Genomic DNA, 17,213 nt, shown 5'->3' on the forward strand with positions numbered 1-17,213 from the left:
TGTACACAACTGTACTTGCAGATAACATAAAATTAGTTAGGCAACTAAAGTGTATGTAAAAAGAGTAGGTTCATGACAGTTTCTTAAGGCAATTAACTCTTTCCCCACCATCCCTGCCATTGACAGAACTTTCCGGCAATCCATGTTTTCACTGTTATAGGGGGTGCTCTTACACATCTTCTAAAAGAGTGCAGAATCTCCAGATCAAAAAATAGGCGGAAAAGAAACAGAAACAAGCAATAAAAGCATTGGTTTTGCACATGTAAAATAAAGTGATCATCGAACATTAAACAGCATATAAATCAAAATTGCCTAATTTACTGAATGAAATGTTAACCCAGAATGAGTTATAGGACTGTGCAAACTTTGGGGGTGTTGATGGAAACAATCTATGTTTCGATCATCATTCCGAATCCCATCTGGATTTAACTTTTTTTTTAAACAAAATGTTTTTGTTTTTTTTATGAAACTTACATTCAAGTGTTGATTAAAAAAAAATAATGCATGAAGCTAGACATTTTTTTTTTAAAGCAGACTCTGTTCTTTCTTTTGACAAATTGTACTGTATGTTACGATATTCATAAAAATGTTCTGGGGGCCATGGAAGTTTCAAAGAGGGAAAGAGTTAAGATTTAAGTACACTTTAAAAAAAAAATGCTAATGTTAAATTAAATAAAAAAAATATTTCAAAGTAAATTTTAAATAATCATGTTTTAAAAATATTTTGTAATACTTTAAAGTAGTACAATTATTTTGATGTGTTGACTAACATACTTGATTATAACATTAACTATAGTGTGTTATTCAACATTACTCTTAAAGTCAACATCTTTTCAATATACTAAATTGCAACTTCATCTTTACAAATGTTTAATTACAAATAAAAAGTTAGTAGATTCAGCAGTACACTTTAACCCTATTTCAAAGACAATATAAGTACTTTACATATAAGTCCTGCTTAAGTGGGTCAAAAACACTCCAAGGTTCATCTAATTGCGTATAATATAAATATAAACTACAAATATATATTTCTTTTAACTACAACAAATGCATTTGCAATTAACATGCAGTTAAGTCCCGAAAACATTACATTCAGATCACACTTAACTAATATTTTTCTAATTATTTTATATTAAAGGTATGCTAAACTGTACTTCTTTTTCACAAGGGAACAAAGAAAACGTATGTGATCAAGTGATTTAAAAGAAAGTGACAGACATATTAAACTGCAGTGTGTATGTGGCCAATGAGAAACCACACAATTTACAGACAAGGTAAAGAGACAGAAGAAAATGGGAACACAAACCGTGAAGGAATCCATTGTGAAAGGATGGAAAGGAGTTTTGTGAAAGGAGATGGGAATGATTTTAGAGATTTTGGAAGCATTGCTCATCCTCAAGAGGAAACACAGACCCTTTATCTTCCTCTTTTTAGGACAGGAAAAGTCACAGATATAATTGATATGAGATTTGGGGGGTATATTTCAATGTAATTAGAGTCTTGATAATTGGGCTAATTAGATATAATTGTTGTGTGAGACTGAGTTTGATTAAAACAGGTTTCCCCAATACGAGAAAAAAGGGGAACAATATTTCGTTGACAGGATGACATCGGCGCAACATAAATATGTGCAGTAATTAATGAAAAAACACAAACACACACATGCAGATAAATACATTCACTGTCCCGCTCAATAAGAAAGGAATCTTTGACAAGAGTTATCTGCAGAGAAGCTGCAGAATGATATCTCAAGGCAACATTCAAAGGAAACATCCAAAGGAAAAAACAAGAAAGAAACTTCTGTCACAGTATAAATAAGTCATTAACAATAGCGTTCTCGCTGTAGGCAGAGCCCGTCTAAAGCAGCACCCTTACCAACACCAAACCAAGGGACACATTTGATAGAATACACCACCAATTGTCAAAAGTTTGGAATAATTACTATGTTAAAAATTATATAGTAAAAACAGTAATATTGTGAAGTATCATTCAAATTTAAAATAACTTGTATTTGAAAATTGAATATATTCCTGTGATGGCAAAGCTGAATGTTTAGCATCCTTTACTGCAGTCTTCAGTGTCACACGATCCTTTGAAAATCATTATAATATGCTGATTCTGTGCTTATATTAAGAAACATTTCTTAGTATTATCAATGTTCAAAACAATTTTTGCTGCTTAATATTTTTATGGAATTTATTTGTGATATACTCCTATTCAAAAGTTTGTAAGATGTAAAAAAAAAAAAGAGAAAGAAATTAACACTTCTTCAGCAATGCATTAAACTGATCAAACATGTATAATGTTACTAAAGATTTCTATTTTATATTTAGAATTTTTTATTCATCAAAGAATCATGAAAAAATATGTATTGTGATTTTCACAAAAAAATATTAAGCTGCAAATGCTGTTTTCATTATTGAAAATAATAAGACAATAATCGAGTAACAATAACAATTGAGCACCAAACCAGCATATTAGAATGATTTCTGAAGGATCATGTGACACTTAAGACTGGAGTAATGATGCTGAAAATTCAGCTTTGCCATCGCAGGAATAAATTATATTTGTATATTTAAATAAAAACAGATTTTTTTCAATTGTAATAATATTCCACAACATTGCTGTTTTTATTGTATTTTTAATCAAATAAATGCAGTATTGGTGAGCAGAGGAGACTTCTTTCAAAAACATGAAAAAATCCAACGCATTCTCATCCTTTGGCGTCATATAGGTGACGCCATATGACATTTCGTCGAAATCTTACGCACATGGCATCCTTTAGCGTCAATATAACACGCACTGTTATGGGTAGGTTTAGGTCCGGGGTAGGGTACGGTTATGACGCCTTGGGATCTGCGTTTCATATTCACGCTAAACGATGCCATGTGCGTTGGATTTAGACGAGCGTCACCTGTATGACGCCTTGGGTTCTGCGTCTTTGCAAGGATGAGAACGGGCTGAAAAATCATACTTATTTCAAACTTTTGAACAGTAGTGTACATAGCCTACTTCACACTACACATATTGATCCTCACATTAAGCAAGCAAAACACTTGACAAGTGATTCCAGTAGACTTTGATGTTAGCATGTTGCTAACCTAATAATACAATAAAGTATAAAAACACAAAGCACACAAATATATTGGGTAACATGGTTTATGTTTAATGAGACTGAACTTACTTTTTAGTACTGAATGAAAAATTATTTATATTTACAATCAATATTTCCCTCAACTTTGTCCACGATTTTAACATGATGCATTCAGGGATTGCAGTGTGTGAAGGAAAAATGTGACATTGCACTGTTCTTCCGTTGGCCAGAGGAGAACTGGCCCCCCGACTGAGTCTGGTTTCTCCCAAGGTTTTTTTCTCCATTCTGTCACCTGATGGAGTTTTGGTTCCTTGCCACTGTTGCCTTGGATTTTGGCTTGCTTAGTTGGGGACATTTAACATTTAATATTCAATAATATTATTGATCTGCCTTACTTAAGGTGGACGTTGACGCAATTTCTTTTAGAAACAAACTTTGTTATATTGTTATATTGTTTTTGTTATATTGTTTTCATGTTATCACTGTGAAGCGCTTTGATACAATCTGTATTGTAAAAAGCGCTATATAAATAAAGGTGACTTGACTTGACTTGACATTGCCTTAGATTTTGGCCAAACATCATAACACATATTTTCTTGGTCCAACTTTTTTCAGCACTTTTCTTCCCTTTTGTGATGTATTGCCAGCTTCTCGAAAGAGAAAAAAAAAAAAGTAGGACGGAACTTGATTTTGTCCGTCGGGAATTGACTGGATCGTTTCCCCATTTTGATTTAATGGCGACTCATCTGTATCTCGGGAAAAAAAAGATCTCTGACAAACAAGCACATCAAATAAGGTGAAAGGTCTTCAAACCTCAAACTCTTTTTGTTATACTTTCTACGCTCTTTTCATTCTGAAAGTCATTGTGTGCACTTACCAATACTTGTGCTTTGATGCATTTTGTTTGCTCTTTGAAATTGTAATGTGTGGTTTAAGGTTATTACTCTGGCAAAGGTGTTTGATATGTAAATCTGGGAGAGGATCAAATGAGAAGAATAATAGAAGTCAAAGAGAAAGAACAAGAGCAGCTCTGCCCATTCAGATAAACAGCTCTCTGAGCAATACCCAGCATCCCCTGCTCTCAGTTCACTGAAAACCACTAGCCTTGAGACATGCGTTTTTGTCTGTGCTGTTTTAGAGTTGGGGTGGTTGAGACTTTTTCACTGTGCCTACACCAAATGTAAGCATTATATTGTGCTTATAACCATATACAGGTGTATATTCCAAAAATGGTAATATTTTAATATTAATGACAATGTATAACCATTAATACTTCATTTCCACTTCTAATATTCTTTGGACTATTTGCCACATCCGGATTTTTCATTAATAGTAAAATAATTATAATATGAAATTTGGGAACAAAGTAAAAAAAAAAAAAAAGCTTTATCTTAATAATAATAAGTCTTTAGCTTCTAAAAATAGCACAGCAAACTCTGGTCATTCTCTTAGATTACAGAATGAGGTGTACACGTTTAAACAGTATTGGAGTTCCCTTGCTGGACACCTGACCTTCTTCATTCTTTTGAATTTTTTTCATTATTACAATTTTAGTTTTGTAAGATTAACTGACATGCACGAATGTATTACATGAATGTATTAAACATGTCAAGAATTCAATCATGAGCCTTTAAATTAAATGATTTTTAAGATCTCAAGAAAAGAAAATCATCCAAATTCATCCAAATACGCAAGTGCTACTGCACAACAGTCAATACACACGCATTACCCGTAAGGGCGCTTCTCAGCAAATGTGTTAAATGTCAACAAGCTAATACTCAAGTAATACTTTACAAATATAATAATCGAGATAAATATTGATTTTATTTACTAGTTGTCATGGAAAAAACTCACATTTCATTATGTACAGTTTACTTAGTAATACGGCATGCTCAACACTGTTTGTTTGGAGTTTTAGTCGGCACACATTGTACTTTCAGAGGTCATTCAAGCGGGCTGAGCAACAACTCATACGGATTTTCCATGCAAACAAATGGGACAGCAGTTATCAATAAACCGTGGCTGTGAACTTTCAACACCTCTGTTTGAGCCAAACACATTTCACATCAGAAGGAAAAAAAATCAAATGTAACATTAGAGTCTCTGCTGATTCTCTAGATGGCAGTAATATGCCTCACTCATTCACATATCACATCAAAACCGTACAGCATGTATGAAGGCAGCATGTTACCGCATGAGGGGGGTGGGGGTTATGTCCGATCTGTCATGCTCAGGTACATTTAGATGATCTTGCAAAATGAAACCCTTCAAACTGTTTTATCTCTGTTTAAACAATTATAGCATGTTCTGGTGCTAAATTCTGGTGATTTTTTTTGCTTGGTAATGAGCAGTATTAGGAACAGTGATTGTTTGTTATAAGAAAAAATAGGGTTGTGCATCGATTAATCGCGATTAATAACTGCATCCAAAATTAAAGTTTGTTTTTAAATAATATATTAGTGTGCACTGTGTATAATTATTTAGTTTATATAAATACACACACATGCATGTATATATTTAAGAAAAAGTTTATATATAAAATATTTATATATAATACAAATGTATAAATATATATATATATATACAGAATATACATGCAAATATGTCTCAAATATATACATACATGTATACATGTACACATATATTATGTAAATACAAACTTTTATTTTGGATGCGATTAATCGCGATTAATTGTTGCACAGCCCTAGAAAAATGTAATATCAGATTAATGGAAAATAGGTTGTTTTAAGAAAGAAAATTTCGGTAGCACTTTATTTTACAGTCCTATTTCTCATGAACATACTATGTACTTATTGTAATAATGTAGTAATAACCCTAAACCTTAACCAATGTAGTTACCTTACACTACTCAGTATGGTAACACTTTATTTTACAGTGTACTTGTACTTACAATAACAGTAAATTACAGTGTCCTTGTTACATATGTTACATGTACTTACCCTAGTTTTAACAGTAAATTATGCATAATTACATGCAACTAAACCTCAACCAAACCCTAATCCTACGCTAACCCTATAGTAAGTACACGTAGTTGCTTATTATTACTCAGTACTTAAATATATAATTACACTGTAACAATGACACCTTAAAATAAAGTGTAACCCTCAGTACCTTTGTGGGTAAGTACACTGTAAGTGCATTGAAATTGTAAAATAAAGCGCAACCAAAATGTTCTTATTTTTTATACTTTTTATAAATTGAATGTAGAGTGAAAGTCTGGGCAGCAAACAATCCCCAAAATAGAGAAATTGTAGCAAATTGAACTTGAGTGAAGAAAAAATTATTAGAGACAAAAAACCTGCTATAACCCTTACTTGTAGCTGCACAAGTTAATTCATACAATTTTTTTTAAAAGCATATATTATAATTATATACATGTAATGCACACATATAAATGTGATTAATTAGTAATAACTAATTAATCACATTTATATGTGTGCATTACATGTATATCATATATGCTTTTTAAAAATAATGTATGAATTAACTTGATACAAACTTTGTTACACCATTATTAGGGTGTAAACTTTTGTGCATGTGTTTAGGTGCTTGTACATGGGAGATTCTTCAATTAGGGATTTTTTTTTCTTCTTGAATTTAAAACAAAATTCCCTAATTGAAGAATCTCCCATGTACAAGCACCTAAACACATGCACAAAAGTTTACACCTTAATAATGGTGTAACAAAGTTTGCATCCAATAAAATAGTTTTCTCTAAAATCAGTATGATCTCCCAAGGATTGGTTCTGTCAGAACTATGTGATTTGCATTTCAAAACAATATGAATAAACTAAGAAACAGTCGATTGAAATGTATTTCAGACTGCTCGCATGAAAAACAGCGAGGCTAAACTGTGCCCGTCGATGTCTGGCATTACTTTTTGAAGTCCTTTATCGTGCTTTGGGTTAGTAGTTGTGCTCCAGCCCCTCTCTTCTCTGATGTGTGGCCTGAGTTTCATTTGATTTCCTCTCATACTTGCAGCAGCATAGCTTCTGATCTTGTTTAATACTAGTCCAGCGGCAACAAATTACCAATTTTCAGAAATGAGCAGAGGTATGGCAGCTCTAAATCCTATAAAACGAGTCGCTCTTTCTTTCTTCTCAGAGAAATGTACAGCGTTGGCAATAATTCGGGCAAAATCAAAATAAAAACACACCTCAATTTTTCCCTCTGTGGATTTAGGCGAGCGGCTTTCATTGCAGGCACGTGCAGTGAAATTTAGGTAAGTGTTTTGTGAGATGCAATTTTGACGAGGCCGTTTATAAGATTTGTACGGTGCTGCTGTTTGTGTCGGTGTGTTTTCACTCCTGTTTTCTCATTAATATCAAATGCTGTAAGCCACAATAAAACGGAGAAAACACTCATTCGTAGGCCTGCTTGTGCACTTTGCATCACCAGAGAAAAAGCAATTATCCACAGCACAAGGTTTTATGTGTTGCCGATGTTAACGTTACCTTGATCCTTTCAATAAAAACACACATTGAGTTTGACAATAAAACGACATTCATATTGAGGACAGCGACATTCATATTGAGCCTCAAATAAATCATGCAAGTTGATGAGTGTTAATATATGCACTGAGAAAAAGCTGCAGTATTATAGGGTTACAACTCAACAATAAAAATTTTCAAAGAAATATTGGAAAATTAGGTGGTGGGATTTATATATAATCTCAGCATAAAAGATGATATATTCAAAAGATAAGGCCTTTAATGTTTATCCACACACTGACACACAATGTTCAGCACAGCATACCACTGTAGTGTGTGCTCTTCTGCAGCATGCTGTGCCCAGCGTATGCAAATTTTGTGAATGCCCAATGCATTTGCCAAAATAACAGCATACTGTTGTATCACTATTCCACAATGCAATGCAATTCACTTGAACTTGCATTTTCAGTATGTCAAGACATACAAATAACTATATCTTTTTATTATTATTTTCAAAATGGTAACTTTACATCAACTGCTGAATTAAACATCATGAGGTCATGTGATGACAAAGATATTTCTGTTTGTCATGATTCTGTTTATCATGGCATAATGCCTACAGTTCCACGTGCGCAGTATGCAGTAAGTATGCAAGTTTTCCCATTCTGAACATAACTATATCCATAGGCATGAAATTGGCCTTGAGAAATGACACTTACCGCACAGAGAAGGTGAACTGGTCCAGCTGATCTTTAGGGAGAGGTTTGAGCGCCTCACTGTTTCTCTCGATTATCTTCTTCTGTCTGCCGCTCTGATCGGAGAGACACATGTGCATGTCATTTGTAATCAGAGCAGGAAACAGTTGCAGTGATTTATCTTGGGAATACAATGATAGCAGTACACTTCACTCTGGCATCATCTCTCAAACACACACACACACACACACACACACACACACACACGAAAACAATCAGCACAGGAAACAAATGACATTCACATTACAGACAACATCTAATCAAAGTTGAGGCAAAGACAGAGATAGGATGAAATGAAAAGAAAGACAGTCACTAAACATTAAAGACATAAAAAAGAAATTATATGTTTATAACAGCACACCTTGCATACACAACCTACTGAAATCAACTAGTAGTAATTGTGACTCATTATGATAATCTATAAATAGTATCACAAGTGTATTGCCAACAAAAAGGTTATTCCAAAAGAAAGGCATCATATTAATACTGCCTCAAGACATTTTGTCCAAGTCTTGCAACTAAATAAGTAAAACAAATAAATGAATCCAATATGCGACAAACACAGGAAAATTGTGATTATTTGTAGATATTTCATTAAATTGTATTACTCAGTTTCAAAATATCAGTAAAACAGATCAATATAATTAAACAAAACAGTCTATGTTATCCAATACTTGAGTTTATGTATTGTATGTGTGTATTTTGTGCTTATAGAGTATTGCGTTGTTAGCTTAGCAACATGCTAATGATAACTATTCTGTTGAGTCGAGTCTTCCATGAGTTTCTGTCTGTTCCTAATTGGTCATTGATTTGGTTCCATGCCACTTAGGGTACGTTTAAAGTTTTTCCTTTGAGTTTCCTGCGTACAGACGATACCAATGTCAAAACGATCCCCATTCACACGGATCTGCAAAAACGACTAAAAACGCTGTATCCTGCTGCCAGGCCATTAGATGACTATGAAACACTATAGATTATACACTTAATATGCATGTGCATGATGTCATCGTCTTCAGAGATTTGCATTTTTGTTGTTAACTTGGAGACCGTTGGCGTTTTCAGGCACCCAAAACGCCGTTGTCGTGTAAACAAACGACCAAAACGCATAAAAACGTTTTACGTTTTTACTTGAAAATGGTGTCATGTTAACAGCCCCTTAGAAGGTAGTTAGCTCTCTGGGTTGTGGAACACGGCTTTTGGATGATTTTGGAAGGCATTTCAAAGTATGTATATGTAATTTATGAAGGGCTGCCCTAAGGCCCCATCCACACTACTGCGTTTTAGTTTAGAAACGGATAATTAAAACGAATACGATCTCCGTCCACACCAGCGTTTTAGCTGTGTATTAGAATTGATCTCTGTCCACATTAAAACGACTGAAAACGCGGATCACGTGACCATTCACCAACACTGGGCATGCGCGTGCCGGTGTAAACACAACTTCATTGATAAAATTATCCCACCATGCTCTGGGTTAACCCCAAACCGACGCTCCATGTACGGTCAATGCCGCCGCTGCACACGGGAATTGTCACAGATCGCTCGAATAATAGCTTGACTCCGGCGCATAAGGCAGTTATAGCGTTGTAAAATGCAGAATTTACTTGTACAACAACAGCTGCTAGCAAAGATATACGCCATGACTGATGACACCCAATCATAGAGCCGAGCGGGAGCCTCTACTACGTCATCGTTTCTAAAGTCCTCCGTTTTGACCCGTCTACACTAAAACGCCCTCCGGAGATTCAAAACGAAAAACGGATCGGCAGCGTTTCTAAACTTCTCCGTTTTGGGTCTCCGTTTTTGCCGTTTTAGTGTGGACGGGAGGTGCAAACGTAGCAAAAGGTCTCCGTTTTTAAACGAAAATGCAGTAGTGTGGACGGGGCCTAAAATCACTACATTCAATTACATCAAATCACTATATTCACAGAATAAATATATATATATATATATATATATATATATGTATGTATATATATATATATATATAAATAAATAATAATGTATTAAACAACACAATCTGCCACGGAACATCTCCAGACTAGCCAGCTGAAAATCTGAAGAAGACAATATTAAAGCTGCTGGAAGCCTTTTTTTTTTTTTTTACCACACATAAAATCTTCCCACTATTTTGAAGGTTTTTCAGTGAGTCCAGGGAACTAGCCAATCAGAAACTCTCAGAATTTCTGCCTGTCAATCATTTTGCGCTTATGATTTTGCCAATGTGCTTTTGGAGGGTGGGATTTGAGAAGCATGTGGTTAGAATTAGAAAAATAGCAGAAGTTAGCCAAAAGGCTGAAATCACTTAAAGCACAGAAGAGTCATAATGCAATAAAAATAATGAAATAAATATATAAATAATAAAAATATTAAATAAATACAAGTTAAAATGGACATTTTGGACCCAGTTATGTATTTGAAAAAAAAAAAAAAAACAGTTGTGACAGACATCACCCAGAATCAGTATCTGCAGAATTAGCCAGTCACTCTCTCATAATGAACCACACTCGTGGCATTTAAATAATAATAAAATCAACACCACTCAATACATTTCAAACGAAACCTCAACTGAGTCAGCAGGTTATTAAAGTCTGTGTTCTGAACCTTCCAACACCAGGGCCATAACCACCATAGACATTGAGGAGATATGGCCAAGTCCCACTCAATAATCAGATATGGCCAAATTTTCTCCCCAGTAAATGATATTCTTGATGATGTTCTGCTGCATTCCATTACGCACCGCTCTGTTTGTTGTCATATTTCACCTTTTTGAATTGAACATTTTCCTTTATCATTTATGTGATTCAGGCGATGTATTTCATGATTAAATGTGACGAGATAAACATTAACATAGCCGTTTTTCAGTATATTAGCCCCCACACGGTATAGTCTCTCTTCAACACACTGATGAAAACAGAGGTGTACTTTCTTAAAGTAGTAAAAACATACATATGCATTTAAAAATAGATTCCAAACTTTTTCAAACTGGATGATGACAAATATATTCATGTTCTACTTTTTGTTCTCTTTCAGTGCAGTCTTAACTTCACTGGGCTGGACCAAATTTTTCTGGAAGCCCCCCTCCCCCAGATACACTAAGTACTAGCGACCCAGCAGTGCTAAAGCACTAGAGTTTGGCAATATAACAATTCTTCATACTCCCTCAAATACAGAACTATTCACTCAGAAACAGAGGTAGATAGAACAAAACAAGGCAAGAAACGGGGGTCTAATGGGGGTATTTTCAGCAGTCTTGTCACAAAAGGAGTCATTCTGAGCTGTAGCAGAGAAGAACACTGGGTGCTAATATTGTTTGTTAGTCTGTCATTCAGTCTAGTGCACTAGGCCCTTGGGTTGGCTCAGACGCACTGCTACAGCAGATACTGCCTGCATCTACATATCAATGAGTTCCCCCATATTGAAGATCACCGTCAAACTATGTCACTATGTTGAATTGAATGGCTGGCTTTCAGGTTTAGGCAGGTTCACATTATTCACATCATCACTATACTGGTGAAGATTGCGTGACTTTGATGATAAGAAACAGCCAGGAATATAAATATAACATAAAAAATAAAATGTGTTCCAGGAAATGTGTTTAAGGAATATCCTCTTGAAATTGAATGCCTTTCAAATGATCAGTTGTTTATTATACAAAATGGTAACAGAGCTGACAAGAGCTCCGATTCGTGAACGAGCTGATTCTTTTCAATTAACCCGTTTAATCAGTTAGCAAATTGAATTGAACCCAGTCGATTGCATCTGTTCTCAAATCAACAACTCACTGAATCAAATGATCCGGTCAAAGCGAGTCTCCAGTTAATATTTCTCTGAATTTCACTTGGCTCAAAATGAACCAAGAATGGGAGATCCTCGGAGCTTGAGTGTGTGTGCAACTAATGGAAAAAAAAAGTAAGTTACTAATACAGAATACAGGTTTTCGTATTATTGTAAATGAAAATCGTATTTAGGTCACAACTGTCAGTTGTTTGTGAACTTAATCAGCTGTAAAAGGGTGAGCTGCTTAAGCCAGTTGAAATGCTTGAATGTCCACATTTGTGTATTAACGTCTGAATGGTATGTTTTAAGTAAAAACTGAACATAACGTTGAAATAACCCAAATGAATTATGTAAAACTAGTATGTTTGCCAAGCTTTCTTTTTAACATGTTAACACATTTTACCCTGTCACGTCTGGTTTCATATTGTATGTTTATATCTTGTCACACATTTACACACATTTAGTTTTTCCTCATTTATATATATAGTACTATATGGAATATATTGTTATTTCCACTTGTTTGCACACTTGAATTAGGCCTATCAGTAATTATCAGTAGGAGTTATCAGTGTATGGTTTTGGTAATAAATAAAAATGCAGATCAACTTGCAGATCAATACATATTAAGTGTCTACATAATCTTCTATGATTGACTAGAGCTGGCTACTTGAAAATTCATAATACGTCATAATGATGCCAGACTAAGCTGTAAACTATGTAAGCTCTATCTGTGTGTCCAGTACATTATAACCTCTCCCCCACATGTATTTTGAGCAGTAGGATGGAGTATACAAAGTAGCAATTTAAACATTAATTTATCAGTACTTTTCTACTTTTACTCGAGTAAAATTGAAAAGGAGAACTAAATACTTTTACTGGAGTAATATGTATTAGGGCATCTGTACTTTTACTCAAGTAGGCCTACTTGATTTGTGTACTTCATCCACCACTGCTTTAAAGGGGAGAAAAAAAATGGTAAAATCATGTTGGCCTGATGACACAAAATATTAATATATTATGTAAACTAAAATTTAATGGGATCTTTAGACATGTATAAAATGGAAACATTTTAGAACAACCCATTTTCTATCCCTGAAAATCAAACCCACAACTTCTGCATTGATACTTATTGCTATAAACAAATTGTAACTGTTGATCATGACATAATATGGATAACGAGGACAATTTCTAAGACAATGTGCACACGTCCATACCTGGAATTAATCTGCAGATGCAAAGACAAAAAGTGGAATGAGAGAATGCGTAATGCACAGCCATGCAACATAAGACAGCAGCACCAGATCATCACTGAGAAGTCATTCTGCAATTACCACTTCAAAGTGTGGCAGGTAATGCCGCAGCTTTGATTCATTTAGCGTAAGTCCTGTGGAGCGCGGGAAAAGGCATGTTGGGAGTGGTTAGAGAGAGAGAGAGCCGGGCTGGCACTGCTGATTTCACAGAATCTGAGCTGTTTTGGCTTGTCGAGCACATCAAAACTAGCTTTGAAGACTGAAAAATACCTGTTAGTGTGAAATGTATTTTGACAAATCTCAGATAATAAGGGGAACATAGGGAGGCAAGAGGGAGGAGCAGCAGGGAGCACCTTTTTTTCTTTTTTCTTTTTTGAGAGGGCACTAGTGGCGGTCCTGGCTCACTTGGTGCCTTAGGCTAGATAGACATGACTAAAAAAAAAACATGTAATGTAATTACCCAAAATAAAAAAAAACTGTTTGTGTGTGTGTACAGGTTTATATTACATTGTGGGGACCAGATGTCCCCACTAGGATATTCAAATCTGAGATCACCTATAATGTGGGTACCAGCTAACCTGGCCCTAGCCAGATGAATTTCGCTTCGCCTAGCTTCACTCACATCCATCTGGAACCGATCCATTGAAATTGCGTTTCAGAAGGCTGGGCCTTATCAAAAATCCTTGCATATGATTGGATAAGACACTTGTCTGTCATCTTTATCGACGTGCTATTTCAACCACTCACACCGAAGCCAACCCGTGACGCTGAAGAATCCGGTCGGGAGAAGGCACTGATCTATATAACATCGTTTCCACCAACAAAAGCCTTAAGAGCCGTTCTCTGATGTTCTTTTAATGAAACAATATTAGGTAGATTGGACAACACGGATGAAATAGCAGCATCAATGTTAACGCTTGTTTCCTCGATGCGAGCCGCCATTGTTGTCTGAATCAAAACAGTCTCACGGTCGCTTCTCCACTACGTCACATCTATGAAACTCCCGCCCTGCGTCCTGATTGGCTAAACCATAAAGTTGGTTGGAGAAATCACTCTCAATGGAAGAGGTTCCAGATGGATGTGAGTGAAGCTAGGCGGAGCGAAATTCATCTGGCTAGGGCCAGGTTAGGTACCAGCCAGAAGACCCCACAAAGGAAATGAATTAATAAACATACTAAATTATGTTTAAAAAAAAAAAAAAATTTATGTAAAAATACAGAACGTTTTCTGTGATGTTAGGGAATCGAAAATCCAGTTTGTATAGTATAAAAATCATTACACCTATGGAGAGTCCCCACAAAGATAGCAAAATCGAGTGTGTGTGTGTACCAGTGAATCCCCAATAAAATTTAAACAAAAAGGTTCAGATAGTATTCATTATATCAAACTAGTTTGTGAAATATGCCTTTGTTTCATGTCTTTTTTTTCTTTTCTTTTAAATAGTTCCATAAGATTCCATGCATTTAGACAATTTGTATTGTGTGCGTGCGTACCTGTGAATCCCCAATAAAATAAAATAAAAAAAGATTGAGAATTATACTATAGTATATTAATTATATCATACTTGTTTGTGAAATATGTTTGTTTTTATGTCCTTTTTTTATAGTTCCTTAACATTCCATGCATTTAGAATTTTTATATTGTGTGCGGTACATATACTATGCCAAAAAAAAAATTTTCACTCTTTTAAGTCTACTCGACTTATAAATGTTGGGGCGGGGTTTGAATGGGCATGACGCCTCTAAGGAGAAGTGAGAGAGATGGTCCAAGATCAAAGTTAGAAGTCTCCTTAGTCACAAAGTTACCTTTCTACGAATTTCGGCCTTGGTTTTGTCAGCGACGGGGCGGTTCGTCTGGATGCTGGGCTCATAGGCTGACACAGCTCCGGTGGGGCTCTTATCTGCAATCACATTACAAACGTCCGAATATATCTTATGATCTATGATTTATAGTTTGATTAATTAAAAAAGGATTGCATAATATAATACCTTAGCAGACAAAGCAAAAAAAGCACACAGAAAAAGACCTTTGATGTAAGGTAAAATAAAATAAAATACCTATAAAGCAAATCAGCCAATTTAAATACATAATTGTAGCTTCTTTTTTTTTAATTCTGAAAAGAGTGAAAACAAAAGGATATAAATGATATACTATGTACATAAAGCAGAAGCATAAAGCACAACTGATGAGAACAGTGAATGTATATAGACTTTCAACAACATAAACGAAATGTACAGCTAAAGAAAAAGTGATGAAACTTTCTCTTCACATATCTTCCGTTCTTCCTCTCTCACACACACATCATCAACATCTCTGAGCCCAACCTCTCCTTTTTTCATTGCTTTAATGCACACAATTAGACATGATGAAAAATCGAAAAAAAATTAAATTTAGTTGTAATACATTTTGCCATTCTTCCTTCCTTTGGAAAATTACTTTTGAAGTGTTTTCTCTCGCTCTCCGTCTGTAATTTAAATGGTAAGCTGCCAGATGTGTGTCTCATGCTTGAAGTGCAGGAGCTTTGCATTATTTAGCATATTAACATTCACAGAATTTAAAAAGAGGGTTCCTGCATTGCCTGGAGCTTCCAATTAAGTAAACCTTAGCTTGATACATGTAAAAATTTTACCATGAGAAACTTTTTTCATTGCGTTTTTCTCTTCGCCTCAGCCAGTCACATCTATATAATAAATATGGAAACTTCCCAGATGATATAATTTTTCTCTTGCTGCGGGATTAAATATATCAGTAATAATAACTTTTAAATATAGGCAACATATCAGGAAGGCTTCAGAAGACTCAAATAGGTTTTAATAGCAGAGCGTTCAGAGCTGGTATGTCCTCTGTGATGTTTTTAAACTGATATTACACTTAATTTGAACGCAGGTGTAGGTTTTAATTAATTTTAAATTTTTCTAGTAAACATTTGAGATGCCTACAGGTAAAAGCATTACATCTGCCCTATCTTAACATAAATATGGGTGGTTATTTCATTATAATGAACGCATAATCATGTTCAGTTGGATGGCTTACCTCTGATGCGCTGTCTTTTCACTGTGGTGACAAGGCTTAAGAAATACCGTACGAAACGGAAACATATTACATGCATATTCTACTGCTGATGCTTTAAAAAGTCAAAAAGTGTCGGAAGGGAAATATGTCTTCTACGGAAGACGTGTCAGACTGTTTTCTCTTGGAAGAGACACAGTTAATGACCCACGAAACCATATGGGGTTATATTTAAAAAAAAGGTTTATTCAAAACCTTCAAGTTATGAGAACGGCCCTAGTGGCTCGCTGCCATTCAACATCGGTGTGCTTGATTCATAATGGTTTTGTAATATTTTTTTCACATGATTGCCTCCAACAGTTCATTCCAATGTACCAGGGGAGTTAATAGCCTATTTTCTTTTCTATGCTGAAACTTTCTGCATTTTATTATTATTTTGTCCTACATGTTGCTCATTAAAGAGTCTGGATGGCAACAATGCATTACTTAGCTTTGACAATGTCAAGTCAAGTCAAGTCACCTTCATTTATATAGCGCTTTTAACAAAATAGATTGTTTCAAAGCAGCTTTACAGAGATAATAGGAAATCAAAGTAACAGAGATTGTTTTGGCTTTACAGCGGCTCTAGAATAAAGTTATTATCCAGCTAAAGTTGATTAAAGTTGATTGATTCACTTCCGTTGCAAAGATCATTAGTTATTAACTTAGGCGCCGCTTATACGACACCGTTTTAACTGAAAACAGAAAACTTGTAATGCGGTCTGGCTGCTCATTTGCACGACAACGGTGTTTGGTGGCTTGAGAACGCAAACTTTAAAATAGGTTCCAAGTTCTTCGTAATGATAGCAATGTAGCACTGGCGTTACGTCTCCTA

The 17,213-nt window shown here is 35.0% G+C and overlaps 1 protein-coding gene across 1 annotated transcript in view; it reads right to left on the minus strand.

Annotated features, from left to right (window-relative positions):
• The window catches only part of LOC130090926 (uncharacterized), a 95,438-nt gene that overhangs the window by 54,048 nt on the left and 24,177 nt on the right, over positions 1 to 17,213 (minus strand). Inside the window, exons 4-5 of the mRNA XM_056258573.1 lie at positions 15,136 to 15,230; positions 8,265 to 8,356 (exon numbers count right to left, since the gene is read on the minus strand). Coding sequence (XP_056114548.1) covers positions 8,265 to 8,356; positions 15,136 to 15,230 — 187 coding nt within the window. The remainder of the gene's footprint in view (positions 1 to 8,264; positions 8,357 to 15,135; positions 15,231 to 17,213) is intronic.

Source organism: Rhinichthys klamathensis, unplaced genomic scaffold, assembly GCF_029890125.1.
Source record: "Rhinichthys klamathensis goyatoka isolate OS25496 unplaced genomic scaffold, OSU_Roscu_1.1 h1tg000154l_1, whole genome shotgun sequence".
Taxonomy (NCBI): Eukaryota; Metazoa; Chordata; class Actinopteri; order Cypriniformes; family Leuciscidae; genus Rhinichthys; species Rhinichthys klamathensis.